At 51.3% G+C, this 15,375-nt stretch overlaps 1 protein-coding gene across 2 annotated transcripts in view; it reads left to right on the forward strand.

Annotated features, from left to right (window-relative positions):
• Positions 1 to 11,022: 11,022 nt before the first annotated feature.
• The window catches only part of PAX5 (paired box 5), a 189,682-nt gene continuing 185,329 nt past the window's right edge, over positions 11,023 to 15,375 (forward strand). For both annotated transcript variants that reach the window (XM_041763433.1, XM_041763434.1), the window contains exon 1: positions 11,023 to 11,171. In XM_041763433.1, the coding sequence (XP_041619367.1) occupies positions 11,126 to 11,171 (46 nt within the window). In that variant the 5' untranslated portion in view covers positions 11,023 to 11,125. The remainder of the gene's footprint in view (positions 11,172 to 15,375) is intronic.

A 15,375-nucleotide genomic window follows, 5' to 3' on the forward strand; every position in this document is an offset into this window, starting at 1 on the left:
GTACCATCTTAGAGATCTGGCCTATTCTAGGTTCTCTCTGTAGAGAAAGCCCACTAGAAGACTCCTGGGATTAGGGCCTTGTGGAAAATCTGACAGAACACATGACTTACGACTCATCTTTCTGCACCTTCTTTCCCACAGAGTGAAAGTCTTTCTATAATGTACAGGATGTGTGTGTGTGTGTGTGTGTGTGTGTGTGTGTGCATGTGGACAGCAGAGTTCACCTCATTAATGCACTATTGACTGCAATTATGTCTTTTCATTTTCCCTCTAGGATCTGAGGCTTTCTTCCCCGTTCAGCTCTGCCCAGCTGTGTGTTTCCCCAGCAATTCTAGACCGACATTGTCTTTTCAGAAATTTAGCAGCAATACCATGACAGCTGTTAACCTATAGCTCTCGGATGTGCTTGAGTTGAATTTTGTTTTCTTTGCTTTCTCTCTTGCAGGGCTGGCAAAGGATACTTTGAAAAGACCTGTACAATTTTGTAAGGTGAGTTCTGTCCGCCTCCTCCTATACGAACCTTCACTCACAGTGCCTGTCAAATGCTGTGCCATCAGCTCCTCCACCAAAGAAGTATATTTAGTCAACCAAACAAGATTTTCTTTTTCTTTCTTTTTCTTTCTTTCTTTCTTTCTTTCTTTCTTTCTTTCTTTCTTTCTTTCTTTCTTTCTTTTCTTTCTTCTTTCTTTCTTTCTCTTTCTTTCTTTCTTCTTTTCTCCTTCCTTCCTTCCTTCCTTCCTTCCTTCCTTCCTTCCTTCCCTTTTTCTTTTTTTAGAAAGAAAGAGGGGTGGGTTGGGAGACGGAGAGAGAGAATCTCAAGCTGAATGCCCACTGAGTGCAGAGCCTGATCTCATGACTCCGAGATCATGACCTGAGCTGAAATCAAGAGTCAGTTAGTTGCTTTACTGGCTGAGCTACGTAGATGCTCCCAAACAAGATTTTCTTTCAACAGCTTTTGGGGGGTATAAATCCAGTATTTCATGAGGTAAGAACCTACCTATTCTATCATTTGATCCTCACAACAGCCCAGAGATATAGGTTGAGTGGTGTCAATTAATCTCTCCAACACACAGGTTAGCAAACTGAGGGGTAGAGAGGTGACATCATACTGCTAGGATGCGGTAAAGTGGGAGTTAGAATTGTGAGATCTCCAGAGAGGATCTTCCTTTCATCACATTTATTCATTCATCAGACTCTCGAATGAGCATCTTTTATGTGCAAGTCCTGTGTTGTTCTGGGGTTGCAGAGATAGGTAAGATACTATCTTTGCTCTCATAAGAAAAAGGCAAGAGGACAGGGGCACCTGGGTGGCTCAGTGTTTGAACGTCTGCCTTTGGCTCAGGTCATGATCCCAGGGATCCTGGGATTGAGTTTCCAAGTGGGCTCCCTGCAGGGAGCCTGCTTCTCCCTTTGTCTATGTCTCTGCCTCTCTCTCTGTGTCTCTCTTGATTAAATAAATAAAATCTTTAAATAAAAAACAAGAAAGAAAATAAAAAGGCAAGAGGAAAAATTGCTATGACAGTGTGACAAAGGCATTTGCAGAGGTGTGGGACCCAGAGGGACTACAATATGGTCACTCACAGAGTGATTCTAGGCATAATACAGACACAAAACCTCACAAATATAGGCAGCAGGAACCTCTGCTCAGCCAGAGAGGCTCAGCAAGAAAGAGAGTCTTGCAGATTTCAGAGAAAAGTTGATATGTTCCCATGGCATCACCTGGGAGTGGTGGGTTTGTGGGCCAAATCTTGAGGTGGCTTAAATGCAGGGGCACCTGGGTGGCTTTCTTAGTTAAGCATCCGATTCTTGATCTCAGCTCAGGTCTTGATCTTAGGGCTGAGTTTAAGTCCCACATTGGACTCCATACATGGTGGAACCTACAAAAACTTTTAAAAAGGTTGCTCTAATGCAGGTTTTACTGTACCTCCTTGAGGACTCCATTTTCTCAGCTGGCCCCAGTTTCATCACCGGGGAACACTCTACACTCCTGCTCTGCCACTTTCTAAACAGGGCACCTGGGATCCCTGGGTGGCGCAGCGGTTTGGCGCCTGCCTTTGGCCCAGGGCGCGATCCTGGAGACCCGGGATCGAGTCCCACGTCGGGCTCCCGGTGCATGGAGCCTGCTTCTCCCTCCGCCTGTGTCTCTGCCTCTCTCTCTCTCTCTGTGACTATCATAAATAAATAAAAAATTAAAAAAAAAAAACAGGGCACCTAAGGATTTTCTACCTCTTACCCATTGACCATACTGAACCCTTGACCTGTAGGAAACACCTTTCTCCCCATCTTTTCCAACTAAGCCTTCCAAGCTTAGATCAAATACTACCTCCTTCAAGAAACGCTCATAGATAACCCCAAGCTGGAAAGGACTCTGCCTTCATTTTCCTAACGGTATTCAATTAAAAACCCAATCATGTTCTACCTTATATTATAGGCTTATTTCTCTGACCTAACTATAAGTTACTGGGGGGGCAAGAGAGTCTTGTCTCTAAGACTAAGTACTGGGGTCTTTTTGTTTAATAGAACTGTATGAAAAATGAGAGGAGGAGACAAATAGTTCCTTGGTTCTTTTGGGACACACTGGGGATGGTTTGCAAATAGAGGTGCTGGTATTTTGGGAATGGGGTACTGTGATCCTGACAAGCTCCAGATTCTCAGTGTTTGGGTAGGTGGAGACCTGGTGAAGGAGGCAGGAATGAGTGAATCCCTGGAGGTTCAGTCCTTGCCCCAGAAAAGCTTTTAAGCCAGTGCTTCCCAATGAATGGTTCAGGTACCTTTTGCATCTGACATCCCTGAGGAAGTTATTAAACATTTGAGTTCCATGCACTGTCCCATACCCCAGAGCTAGGGCCCAGGGATCTGCATGCAATTCTTACATTGAACTTTAGAAATTAGTGTTATTAACAAACAGAATGATACTTGCCCCAGAGGTGGAGCCCTGCCCAAGGGAGTTCATAGCCTGGGAGGAGTGGTGAGGACTGGACACAAATGCTCTATTGCCAGTGCACAGGGAAACAGGAGAGGGAGAACTCAGGGAAGGGTGTCCCATTGATGGAGGATTTACTAAGAATGCATGAGGAACATTCCAGGCTGCAATTTCTTTGTTTTTTTTATTTTCCCCCAAGCCGGAGGGTTTTTTTTTTTTTTTTATGAACTTTGTAATAACTTCGTAAATTTCCCAGGTCAACGTTGATACAAATTGAGCTTTCTTGTGTATCTCTCCTTTGATCCAATGGCCTTTCCCTTACCTCTACCTTTCTACTCACTCCTCTAGTGATACATGCAGCTACTACTCTGGCCATCCTAAGGGAGGCTGGAGATGCAAGAGCTTGCCCACCGTACCAATCCTCCTTCCTTTGCAGCACACCCCGAATCACTGGGAACTTCGTCCCTCAGAAGCCTTTGCATTTCCCCCATCCAAGGCCTTGGTCAACTCTTTTCCTGGCTTCTTGTTGATATATTGGTATCCAGGAGTCTCATCTGCAAAACAGGAATATTGCTCTCCCCATCCTTATTATCTAGCAAAGTCCTACTCATCCCTCAGGGCTCATCTAGGTCCCTCTCCCAAAGAGGTCTTCTCTGACCTCCTCCCCTCCACCATTCCAGAGTCTGGCTTCTGTGGCACCCTATCCGTTCTCCCACAGCCCCCTCTGCTTACCCCCATCCTCACACTTTTGTGGTCCAAGGAGAGAGCTGTCTCCCATCTGGACAGGGTCGGGGCTCAAGCAACCCTGGCTTCTGACACAGGGTTGAACACTCTTTCCCAAGGGTGACTGTGAGGGTCAAGTGCCCCGCTGTGTGCACTCACTGAAGGTTTCTCTGCAAATGTTTCTTGCCCCATCTCCCTGACACCTGTGACAGCGAAGGGCACTTGGCTAGCCCACTAGGCCGAGTGGACAGGCCCCCCCCCCCGTACCTCAGGCATCAGATACCCCCACGGGGTCCAGAGAAAGAATGGAAAGCTCTGTACTTGGAGCATGTGCCCTTCCGGCCCAGATATCTGCTCCCCTCCCCCAGACCAGCTGGGCAACAGCTTTCGCCTGGGTGGCCAGAAGGGCTTTAGGGACTGAGCTTTCCTCTGTCCCTCGAAGCTGCCCCTCCTGGCACAACCCGGGCATCCGGCCTGCACTGAGGGCCTCAGAGGAAATGGAGGAACCAAGTGCTCGCGACACAGGGGCAGGCTATGGTGAAAGGAGCCCGGACAAAACCCAGCTCTGAGTTTAATTAAAAAGAGTGCTTAATCCCTCCCCCAACAAATGCAGATCTCCCACAAAGGCGAACAGGAATGCCAGTGGCCAGGAAGACCCGCAGCCTTATAAACTAGCGCTTCGGGCAGTGCAGGGCAGCTCCGCTAGGATCTGATACAATGACTATTGTCAAGGAGGGCTGTTTTTCCATGTTTTTGTATCCTTTTCTTCGCATCTTCTTTTGCTACCTAATTTCATGCATCAGAGGTCAAAAGACAAAAGGTCAGTCCTGGTGTAGAGGCTGCAAACTCCCCACCACCAGGAACGTGTGTCCAAAGGAGCGCTTTGAGGCACCGCCTGTGGACCCCGGCAGGTTTTCATCTCTGCCTAATTCTCTTGTGTCACTTCATGGGGTCCACGAGTCTACGTGCAAATTGCATGAGAAATGAGACACCAACTGCTGTACCAAACTAGAAAAAAAATCGCCCCCCTTTCAATTTACCAAACTATTTCCATCTCCTACCTTGTCTGTAAGAATTTGTGCCTCACAAGAAGCCCATCTGGAGCTCTTAGCTTCCCTATCCACAGAACCTTATATATACCTATCAACGTATACTGTAAATAAAGAATGTGAATAGATATTCCTTAAATTGTTTTTCTGGGAGAATTTATAAAGATCTCTCCAAAAAATTACCAACGCTTGTCCTAAAAATTGCTTTCATTGAAATTTTAGCAGCACTTTTAGGATGAATAATTTGGTACGATTCTTTTAGTATGAATTTAATATGAATATTTTGTTCTGGATCTCCAATTTTTTCAATTTCCCATTTTGGATTCTTAAGTAGTAGTGTATTGCTAGTTTCCTTGTGAGATAGGTAGACACTTAAGTCATTCTAAGAAAAATACAGTATCATGATTTCTCATTAGAAATATTTTCATGATTTAGGGGGAAAATGACTTTGTAGTTCTGTGTTCATAACCTCCTCATTCCATCTTGGTATGCCAAATGGCTTTCATCTGATTGAAAATAAATTAGGGGACAGCTCTAATTTTTCTTTTTGTAGACAATTTCTTAGTCAATTGGCATTCAGCGTCTGAGGTCTGGCCCCCACCTCCAGGACAAAGTAAAGGAGAAGTTAAACACTTTGGGAAGTATCTCTGGTCACCAGACACTAGGGCTGGCTGCAGGGCTCACCTCAAAGGCCCTCTGGACCCAAGCCCAGCCAGCTCCTCTTTTGCATCTCACTCTGGGCTGGGTCCTGGTGGAAGCCACCACAGCAGATAGCTGGTCAAGTTGCTAAAATAGGCAATCAGCAGGAAATCTGGAAGATTTTTAGAGCTCAGTTTTATTTCAGGCATATTCTCAAACCCTGTAGTGCCCCCCCCCCTCTTAATTTCCCCTCAAAAGAAAAAAATAAAATAAAAAAGCAATGCACAACCTGCCAGGAGACTGAGGTATTCACTTGGCGATTTGCAAGGTCACACAACAGGCTCCCGGGAAGGCGCTCCAACCCTGCTGTGATCCTCTGCCCTAGCTCTGAAGTTATTACAGAAAAACGGGGAATGAAGTAAGTGAGAACATTGAAGGGCCTACTTACGTGAGCGCTTCCGTTTCACACTCTGATCTACGCCCCAAAACTAAAAGAATCGTTTAACCTGTGCACGCACTCAAAATCGCTTGTGAAGTAGGCTCTTTTATGTTCCAATGCTCCATGGAATCAAATTATATCACATTAAAATGTTATTAGTTTAAAACATATTAAATAGAATATAAGTCTGGGCCGGCGCATGAATATTTAAAGCTCACATTAGGCGGAGAACTATCGGAAGAAGGGGTGGGAGTGCTGACGGTTCATCGTATAAATATTGGTGGAAATAAAACGTCCTACGTATAAACTTTCTTTAGCAAATTAAGATTTTTTATTATTTACAAATTATGGCATTGTTAAATTTAAAAGGAAATATAAGAAGAAAGAAACGGATTTAGACTTGTTCTCAATGTTAAGCGATCAGTGCCAGGAAATCTTCTCCATGCCCCGTTTTGAATTCTTAGGTAGTAGGGGATTGCTGGGAAGTGTAGGCAAATTTTAAATGCAACCGACTGCCTGTTTTCCATAGTCACATATTGCGAATGTAACTCCAAGAGAGTAAATTTTACCTCAAAATTCTCCAACAGTTGCCTTCAGACCTCGTCTCTGTGCATATGCATACGGCGTACACTTGACGTCTGCCATGTGTACCTGTGCCCTGGAACCCAATAGTGGAACTGAATTTAATTACTGGATTGGGTTGCAATGAACCCATGCAAACGACCCAGGTCTGCCCTCTTTGCGGCGGCTCTCAACACTTTTAATTAAAGCAAGAAAAGCAGTAAAGTAAGACAACAATAGCAATAACCCACCATGAGCACCAGGTTCCCCGAACGAACACGGCCCCATCGTGTTTTTCCAGCGCTACCCGAGTATTTCTGGGTGGCGAGCCGCTGGCACATGATGCTACCAGCAGCCAGACCTCGAAGCCCTTTATACGCAGAGGACCCCACTGGCAGCAGAAATGGGCGTTTTGACCCAAACCATTCCGCGGCCCCATTCTGCCACCGGCGCAGCTAGAAAACTTGCAGCGGCGACTGGCCTGCGTTACGCGCTCTTTGCGCTCTGCGCCCCGGGAGTTGCCAGCGGAGAAGCGCCCCCGTCCACCCGAGCGCCGCCCCTAGGCAAGCCCCAGGCTTATACCGCGAGGGACCTAACTCGCCGCGCCTCGGCGTCCACCCTCAACCCTGACACCATCCAGGCCAAGCAAACGAAGCAGGGCGGGGCTGGGCATTAGGGGCGCCGCCTGCGGAAGGTGCCGAGCCACGTGCGCGCTGCCAGGACCCCGAATCCTGCAAGTCCAGCTGCGGCCTCAGCTGCTCCCAGAACTGGGCCCCCGGCGTTAGGGCGGGGCCTCCTCCTCCAGCCTGGACGTCGGCTCCCACCCACCCTCAGCGCAGGCCCCAGCCCCGAGCCCCAGGGTCGGAGTCGTTCCCCGCGGCTTCTCCCAGGGCTCGCGCAGAGCGAGGCCCAGCGGCGGACCCCGCTGGTCCAACCTTTGCTGGATTCCAGGCTGGGGATCTCGGGGGGCCCTGGGTCGGAACCGAGCCCCAGTCCCGGCTCCACCTGCCCTGGAGCCCTCGGGCGTTTCCTGGCCGAGGGGAAGAGCCCGAGCTAGGCTCCTCGGCTCCCGACGTCGGGCTCCCCCTCCCTAGACCGCAGCGTCTCAGCTAGAGGGAAGCTCGCAGCGTGCCTAGGCCAACCCCTTCTGCGACTCTTTTATTTTCCTGTCACTCTCTGTTCTCGGTTTCTGCTTTCTCCCTCTTACAGAATACCAGAGCGCGCGGGGGCCGGAGAAGCGTCCACACCAGCCCCTTTCCTGGGCCTCCAATCTGCCCTTCCCCACAGCCTCGTCTGTCCCTCGACATCTTCCTGCCTCTCTAGCTTCTCCCCGCATTTCCCTGCCGGGTTAGCCAGCGTGTCTCTCGGCCTCTCTACGTTTGCCTCTCCCTTTCTTCCTGGTGTAGCATTAAACAAATCCAGGGGGGTCGAGGTTGGAGAAATTCCGGCAACGTGGACAGAAAGAATGCCTTATTCTGTCCTTGTAACCTCTGCGGTCACTACAGTTTGGCCTCCCCTTGAGGTGGTGCCAGCGCGGGTACCGCCGTGCAGGCCGCAGCTGCCGAGGCGCCGGCTCGCTCTCTCTTGCTCTCTAGCTGTGTTTGCGTATGTTCGAGTGTGCACTTTTGTGTCTGTGGTTGCAAACCAGGGCAGGCTCTCCAAACCGAAAGCTGAGCAGAGTTGGGTGTCTAGGATTCTAGGTCTGCGGGCAAGTGAGATGGGGGGACTTTTCCGGGGGTCCCGACGCCGATCTGCGCCTAGACTCCACGCGCCCCCAGCCCCCTGCCAAATCTCCCTAGGGCCGAAGCAAGGATTCCGTGTCGTCCGAAGAGGTTGCCCACTTGCTCGGCGGCGGGGATCCGCCCCTCGGTCCAACGCGGCTGGAGTCCGGGAGGTCCGAAGCAAGCTGGCCAGGCGCCGGGGGAGCTCGACCGGCAGCGGGCAGGGTGCACAAGGGAACGGCGGCTGGGTCTGGGTACCCCGCGGAGGGGGAGGGGGTCTCTGTGAATTCTGAGCCTGGCACTGGCGCCGCGCGACCCGCAGGGCTGTGACTAGGGGCGGGCGCCCCCTCGGGAACGCACGTTTGTTTCGCGTTGGTCTGGAGCGCGCAGAGCAGGGCGCGGCGGCGCTGGGGTCAGGTATTTCGGAGCCCGTGAACCCATCATTTCTGATGCCTGGCCTAACCCTCTGCCCTTCTTGGGTTCAGACAGGAACGGAGTCGTGCCTGGTGTCTCCTCCCTCATCCCAAAGCCCCACAAAGCCAAAATACACACGCAAAACTCACCAAAGCATCTCACAAACACAACAACCGAAGCCAACACACGGAAACATAAACCAAAAAAACCCCCCGAAACAAAAAAACCCTCTCCAAACGCTCGGCTTGTACAAACAAAATAAAAATCGAAGACAACAAAACACATACAAACACAAAATTCACCTAACGCAAAACACGCAGACAACATCCACTAATACAAAAATCAAAACACATCAAAACACCGCGTAGAAGCAACAGCCTTCCAAACGACCCAACAAAAGACAACCTCCAAGGACAAAACACAAAAAAATTAAAACCCACAAGACGGAAAACAAAAGCCACCAAAAAAAAAAAAAAAGACCAAGGCTCCTCGAGCAAAACCCTGTGAAATGAAATCCACCAAAAAAAAAAAAAAAAAAAAAAAAAAAACCAACTACACGCACCCCCCCCCCCAAACAAAAGACTCTCTCACAGATGTTGAAAAGAAAATTCACAGGAAAAAAAACAAAAACAAAACAACCCCTCTAAATAGAAAACAACCCCAACAACTCCCGCCCCCAGCCTGGGGTGAAATGTCAAATCCGGGAGGGCTTTTGATCTGCAGGCGCGGGCAGGCCGCTCCTCGGCGGCTCGGCCACCCCGCGCGGGCCGGGCGGGAGCGCGGGGAGCAGGGACCGGGGCTGGACGGCGGGAGGAAGAGTGCAGCGCTCCGACAGGGCCAAAAATCAAATCGCCGGGGCAGGGCCCCGGACTCGAAGGCTGCGAGGAGGAGGCGGCGCAGGGGGACTGCGCAGATTACTTGGTGGTTGGTGGGGGGTGGGGGGGCCGCCGGGGAATCCACAGCCACGTTTCCGATTGTGGCGAAATCGGCTCAGTGGATGAGAGATGTCCGGTTCCCGCCAGCCTCCCCCCACCCCCCTTTCTGGGGCTGCGGGCTCTCCCCCCTAGATTGCGGCCCAGCCTCGTGACCACCCCCTCCAAAAAACAAACAACACTCTCGCTGAGGACGATTCACTTTCCGAAACTGCCATTGTCCGGAGGGCCGAGAGTCCTCCCTGCAGAGCGCTCCCCCCCACCCCGCCCTGGAGAACCTTGCCCCTGCGACCACCCCACAGCGGGGCCCCACAGACATCCAGTGGCCAAGCCTTGCAGCTGGACTCGGGACTGGGGGGTGGGGGCGGTAAGGGAGTGAAGTTTTAAGCCCGGGCCGAAGAGAGCGGGCTGGACATGCCACACCACTGCCAGGTCTCTCTCGGGCTGATTTCCCCTCTGGAAGCAAGTCCTGGGGGCCCTGCGCGCAGCAACGCCTCCGTGGCTTGAGGGCAAAGGGATTCCATTTATGGGCCGGGGTAAGGTGTCCAGGACTCCCGCCAACCTCCAGAACCTCCTGAGATGGTTCTTCTCAGACCCAGCGCCCAAAGTGAAGGCCCGGATTCTATCTCCAGCATTTCACATGTGCTTCGGGCCAGAATGGGACATGGCGTGGGACGGAGCTCTGGGACCAGGAGGCTGAGTGGGGACCTGGGGGCTTTAGGGTTCTGGCACTACCCTAAAGTAAGGGACCCGGCAATGGTGTTAGAGCTGCAAGTGGGGGTGGGGGTGGGGTGGCTGGGCGCTCTGGGGGCGGGCGCCGCCCTAGGGGTCAATCTGAGGAATCTGGAACGCCCCCCTCTCTGCCGGGCGACACTACTAGCCTTGGCACCCCCCCTTCAAAAACACCTGCCTGGCAGGGTGGGTTAATAAAAAAAAAAAAAAGAACCCGGCCTGCACCCGCCTACGCGGCGGGGGCTTGCACCCAGAGGGGTCACCCGCCTGGCGCACCCGGCACCGGGCCGGGGCCCCGAGACGCGGGGATTCGTAGAAGGTGCGGCCGCTGGAGGCCAGGGCTTCCGCGCCTGCCTTGGGTCCGCACCTTCCCGTGGGCGCGCGGGCTAGCGCCCGGCTCTGTTTAAAGCCTTCCTTCCCTCCCCCCAACTCCCTATAAAAGTCCAGGGCGGCGCGGCGGCGGCACTGCTGCTCTCCCGGCCTCCGCGCGGCTCCGGCCCGGCCCGGCCCGCCCCGTCTGGCCAGCTGAGCAGGCCCGGCCGCACAGCGCGGACCCCTTGCCCTGCTCCGGCCCGCAGCGCGGGGCGGCACGCTGGGGGCGCGGCGTGTCTGGGGACATCTTGTGATGTTGGCGAGAACAGGACATGATCTCACATGGCGAGAAGCTCTTTAGTTCCTTAATCATTTCACGGTGCCTTCGGACGCTTTTTTTCCACCTAAAACGTTTAGTTTCAGCTCAGTGATCAGCTACCCCAGCTCGGCGGGGGAGCGGAAGGCTTGAATTATTCCGACCTGTGAGCGGCCCCTGGCACCAAAAAAAAAAAAAAAAAAAAAAAAAAAAAAAGAGAGAGAGAGAGAGAGAGAGAGAGAAAGAGAGAGAGAGAAAGAAAAAAGGAAGAAAGAAAAGAAAAAAAGAAAAAAGAAAGAAAAAGAAGCACACAAAAAAAGTGGAAACTTTTTCCCTCGTCCACTTCAAGTTCTGAAAAATCAAAATGGATTTAGAGAAAAATTACCCGACTCCTCGGAGCGGCAGGACAGGTAGGACTGCGATTCGGGCGCCAGGCTCCAGGCGTGCTAATTCCAGGACCCAGCCAGCTCTGGTCCTCAAGCACGTCGGCCCTGGGGGAGGGAGGGAGCCGCATTTTCTCAGGGATTGACTGCGTGTCTGTCTGCGGTGAGTTTGTATGTCTTTTCACCAATTTGTTCACACACTTCTGCAACAGCCCAAGTGTCTGTGAGTTTGTGTTTTTCTCTGTTTCTGAACGCTTATATGGGTGACTATCTGGAGGTCTGAAAGTTCGTTTGGGTCTGCGTGTTTACATAGGGGCTCAGAGTGTGCATGAGTGACACTGAGTTTATAAGTCCCTGTGTATGTATTTTCAAAATGTGTGTGACCAAGGATTTATGTGCCTGTGTGTATGTGTATCCTTATATTCATGAGTGTGTTAGTGCATGTTTCTTAGTTGGTATTTCTGAGTACTGTACTCTGCGTATCCAAAATGTGTGTCTGTGAGTGGAGTATATGTAATTTGGGTAAGTGTCTGAGTGTATATCTACTCTGGGTTCACCAGTCGTATCCCAGTGCTTTTGGAGTTGAGAAGGAGGTCGTTACACTGACCCCTCCATTTTTGGAACTCAACAGTTGTTCACTGTGTACATGCCAACGTACACAAAAGTGCCTGCCTCTAGGCTCAGAGGTGGATCCAGCGCTCTGGTGGGTCTGTTGGGCTAAGCCTGTTAATAGTTAGGCTCAGGTCACATTCTGTTGGGAGAACCAGGAGTGGACATGTGATTTCAGGGGGTGCAGTCTCTCGATGAGTGGTGCACACTGTTTCACTCTGGGCACTGTTGAGTGTACCATTTGTATAAAATCATCTCCTGTGGCAGGCACAACCTTAGCAGGTGAGGGCAGGCAACCTTTGGGCCACTTGTGACATTTCTAGGGACCTCCAGCCTGCCTTCGCTTTCACCTAGACAAGACTAAGACTTTGACAATGGTGTGTGTGTGTCTGTGTGTGTGAGTGTGTCCTGTGTTGGTTGGGTTTTATCTTGTGGGTGCTGCTCCAATGAAGGAGAGCACAAGTAGATGGGCATGTGTGCCTAGCATTCAACTCTGGTGCCTGTATGCACACAGTCCTTCCTGGCACAGGGCCCAGTGTGCCACCCACAGGCCCAGGCAGTAGGTAGTAGAGTGTGTTTATATCTAAGAGGAGGTGGCAGGCAGCAGGAGGCCTCAGTTTGTCCTGAGATTAAAGCTGGGTATAGGAGACTCTTTTACTCATTAGGCCAAGTGTACTAGCCTCCCCCAAACACACTCCTGGCCCTGCTGGCAAGAATTATTCCACTTCTCTTATCCCTGTGGATCTTTGAGGCTTTACCTCCACCCCCAGCCTTAAATACAGGTCAAAAAGCAGAGAGAGAGGAGGTGGACTTAAACTGTAAGCCCAGGACAACTCCCTGGGTGTAGGTAGATTTCCAGAATTGTAATAAGTGAGGGCAGAAATCTAAGAGGTGGGGAATTAAAAAGGATTCCTGGGCGAAGGTGCAAGAAAGGGAACCTGGAAACCGTCTCTGCTCCATCCCACCTTCCCTCCCTGCCTTGGGTCCCTTGGTAGCTGGGACTCCAAGAGTTGCCCTTCCCAGAAAGAGGACTAGGCATTCTGTGTGTGTTGGGAATGGGTCAGAGGCACGTGAGGGTCTGGGGGAGTGTCTGCGTGGCTGGCAGGGCTGCCTCTCCCTACGAGCTGTCTACCAAGAATGTAATTCAGGGCGGTCGATGGGCTCTTTGATTAGTTCAATCGCCTGAATAATCGTTTAATCAATAAAGCATTTCATTCCTCAGTAAGGCCGACCTGGGTGGGGCTGGGGGGGGTCCTAGTCTGGCCCCAGTTTAAAAATCTGGAGAGCCACGCCCCCTCTTCTCCTTTGGGCTGGGGTAAGGGCTACCTGCCTTGCAGAGGGCACACCTCTCAGGTGACACTTCCTCCTGTTTGCACCTGCCTAGGTCCTAGCTGGGGAAGGAGGAGAGAGCTGAAAAGCTGGGGGGGGGGGGGGGAGGGGGTTGGGGGAGGGACGGACATCCATGTCTGGTTTCAGGGGTTTTGTCTGGACTTTTCCCATCTCCCAACTTCAAGGCCTTTAATGGGCCACTTGACCTCCTTTTCCTTCCTTCAGAGCTGTGTTCCATTCTCTCTCATGACCTCAGTTTCCCCATCTGTACAATGGGGAAGGAGTGTATATACCCTTTTAGCTCTAAGGCCCAGATCAGGTAAGGTCAGCCTTGAGCATAGAACCACCAGAACCACTTAAAGATCCTCCTGTCTAGCTTCTTCATTGGGGTACCAAAAAAGGAAAAACTGATGTCCAGAGAGGGGCAAGGACTTGTCTGACATCATATAGCAAGAGGTATGGAGGGAGTAGGACTGGAAGGTGACTTCTCTACCCTTAGACCTCTCATTCTTGCCAAGAGAGGAGATAGAGCTCCATCTGTCAAGGTCCCCCTTGGAGAAAAACGACTATTGGCCAAGCTGGCTTAAGGAGTCCAGGACCAGGAAGGCTAGGAGAGGCCGAACATTGTCTGAGCATCAGCATCCAGTCTCCCAGCATCCAGAATGAGCATGTTGGAATAACAGTCCTCCCTAACCATGGATCTCTATCTTTCAGAACGTTGGGAGGCCTCATCTCAGGGGTTCTTCTCCCCATTAGATACAGAGGGAAGCTGAGCCCTAGGAGAAGGGGCCTTTAGCCTGAAATCTTTGGGAGAGAAAAAGGTAGTGCCAGAGTGCCTGTCCTGCAGGGCGCATTGGTGGTGATAGCAAACCCTGACAAAGGCAGTTTACATGGTTTTTGAAAATTTTGGTAAATTCCACCTACTTCAACAATGCCTACAGGAAGACCCTGATCCAGCTGCAGGAATCACACAGGAATCCACTCTGCCCAACTATCTGCATAACCTGAGTCAGTTGCTCTCTCTCTTTGATACTTTTTTAAATGAGGGTCGGAGAGGGAGCACCTGGCTGGCTCAGTCAAAAGAGCTTGCGATTCTTGAGCTTGGGGTTGTGAGTGGAAGCCTCCATGTTGGGTATAGAGATACTGAACAAAACCAAACCTTAAAAAAACAAAATAAAATGAAGGTTTCAGAGAGAGGACCTACCAAGTTAGGGCTGAGATGGGAGCAGCATCTCTAAGTCTCCCAAATTGAGCAACTAATCTGAGCCCTGTATGCCTTGCTTTGCCTGAAGCAAGAGCAGGGATGTGGGCTGGAAGAGTCGATTTCAGGGCCCTAGAGCCCTACAGCAGCCTCAACCCCCGAGAGGCCCCCGGCTTTACTGTAGGGGGTGACCCAGCGGAGAGAAAGGGGAGACAGGGAGGGAGCCTGTTCTGAGTGACAGCCAGTTGCTGGCTCAAGATCAAGGTGGACATGTTCCTCTGCAGGTATTTTGGCTTCTCAATAATTCTCAATGGGCTTTCTTTCAATAGCAGAACTTTCAAAGACAATTCGACTTCTGTAAATTGAGTTTCTTCCCGGATAGTTTCCTTTCCCAATCTCCGCCTCCAGCGCTTAGCACAGGGGACCCTGCCCAAAGTTGTGTGGTTGGGGGAACGTAACCCCCAACTGTTAACACACAGCGAGGTCCGACAGGATTCAGTGCCAGGGCTTTGAGACCAGCTCCCTGCTAGTCTGGTCTATCTCTCATTACCTGTCTCCCTGCTAGTCTCACTGACTTGTGTGCTGGTGAGCCCTCGGAGGAGGCAAGGCTGTGGCTCAGAAGCCCAGCTCTGTCATAGAATCACTGTGTAATCTTGGGCTAGTTGTGTAACTTCCTGGGTCGCCGTTTGGTAGCCTGTAAGGCTGGGCTAGGTGGCCAGGTTGTCAGGTCTGATGGCGCCTCTTGGCATTAGAAGAAGTTCCCGGAAGACAACCCGCTTGGAGGCGGTGAATAGCCCTACCCAAAGGGAAACTTCCTCTGTCCTGGGCACCTGTCGCCCCACAAATTAGGCAGCCCAACACTGTCCTGAAGCTGCACACTCTCTGTGTGAAATGGGAATCCAAGCTGTTCCTGCTCGGTTAATATCTGTGGTTCCATCCCATCCCGGCAGTACTCAGGATTCTGTCCCTGCGGCACAGGTATTGGGAGAAAAACTGGTTTTTACCGGCATACCCTACCTAACTGGATTGTTTGATTTGGGAGCATACACCCCCTCACTCCACCCCCAAACTCCCTGCTATCCCAAGAGTGGC

Source organism: Vulpes lagopus, chromosome 7 (genome assembly GCF_018345385.1).
Source record: "Vulpes lagopus strain Blue_001 chromosome 7, ASM1834538v1, whole genome shotgun sequence".
NCBI classification, from domain to species: domain Eukaryota; kingdom Metazoa; phylum Chordata; class Mammalia; order Carnivora; family Canidae; genus Vulpes; species Vulpes lagopus.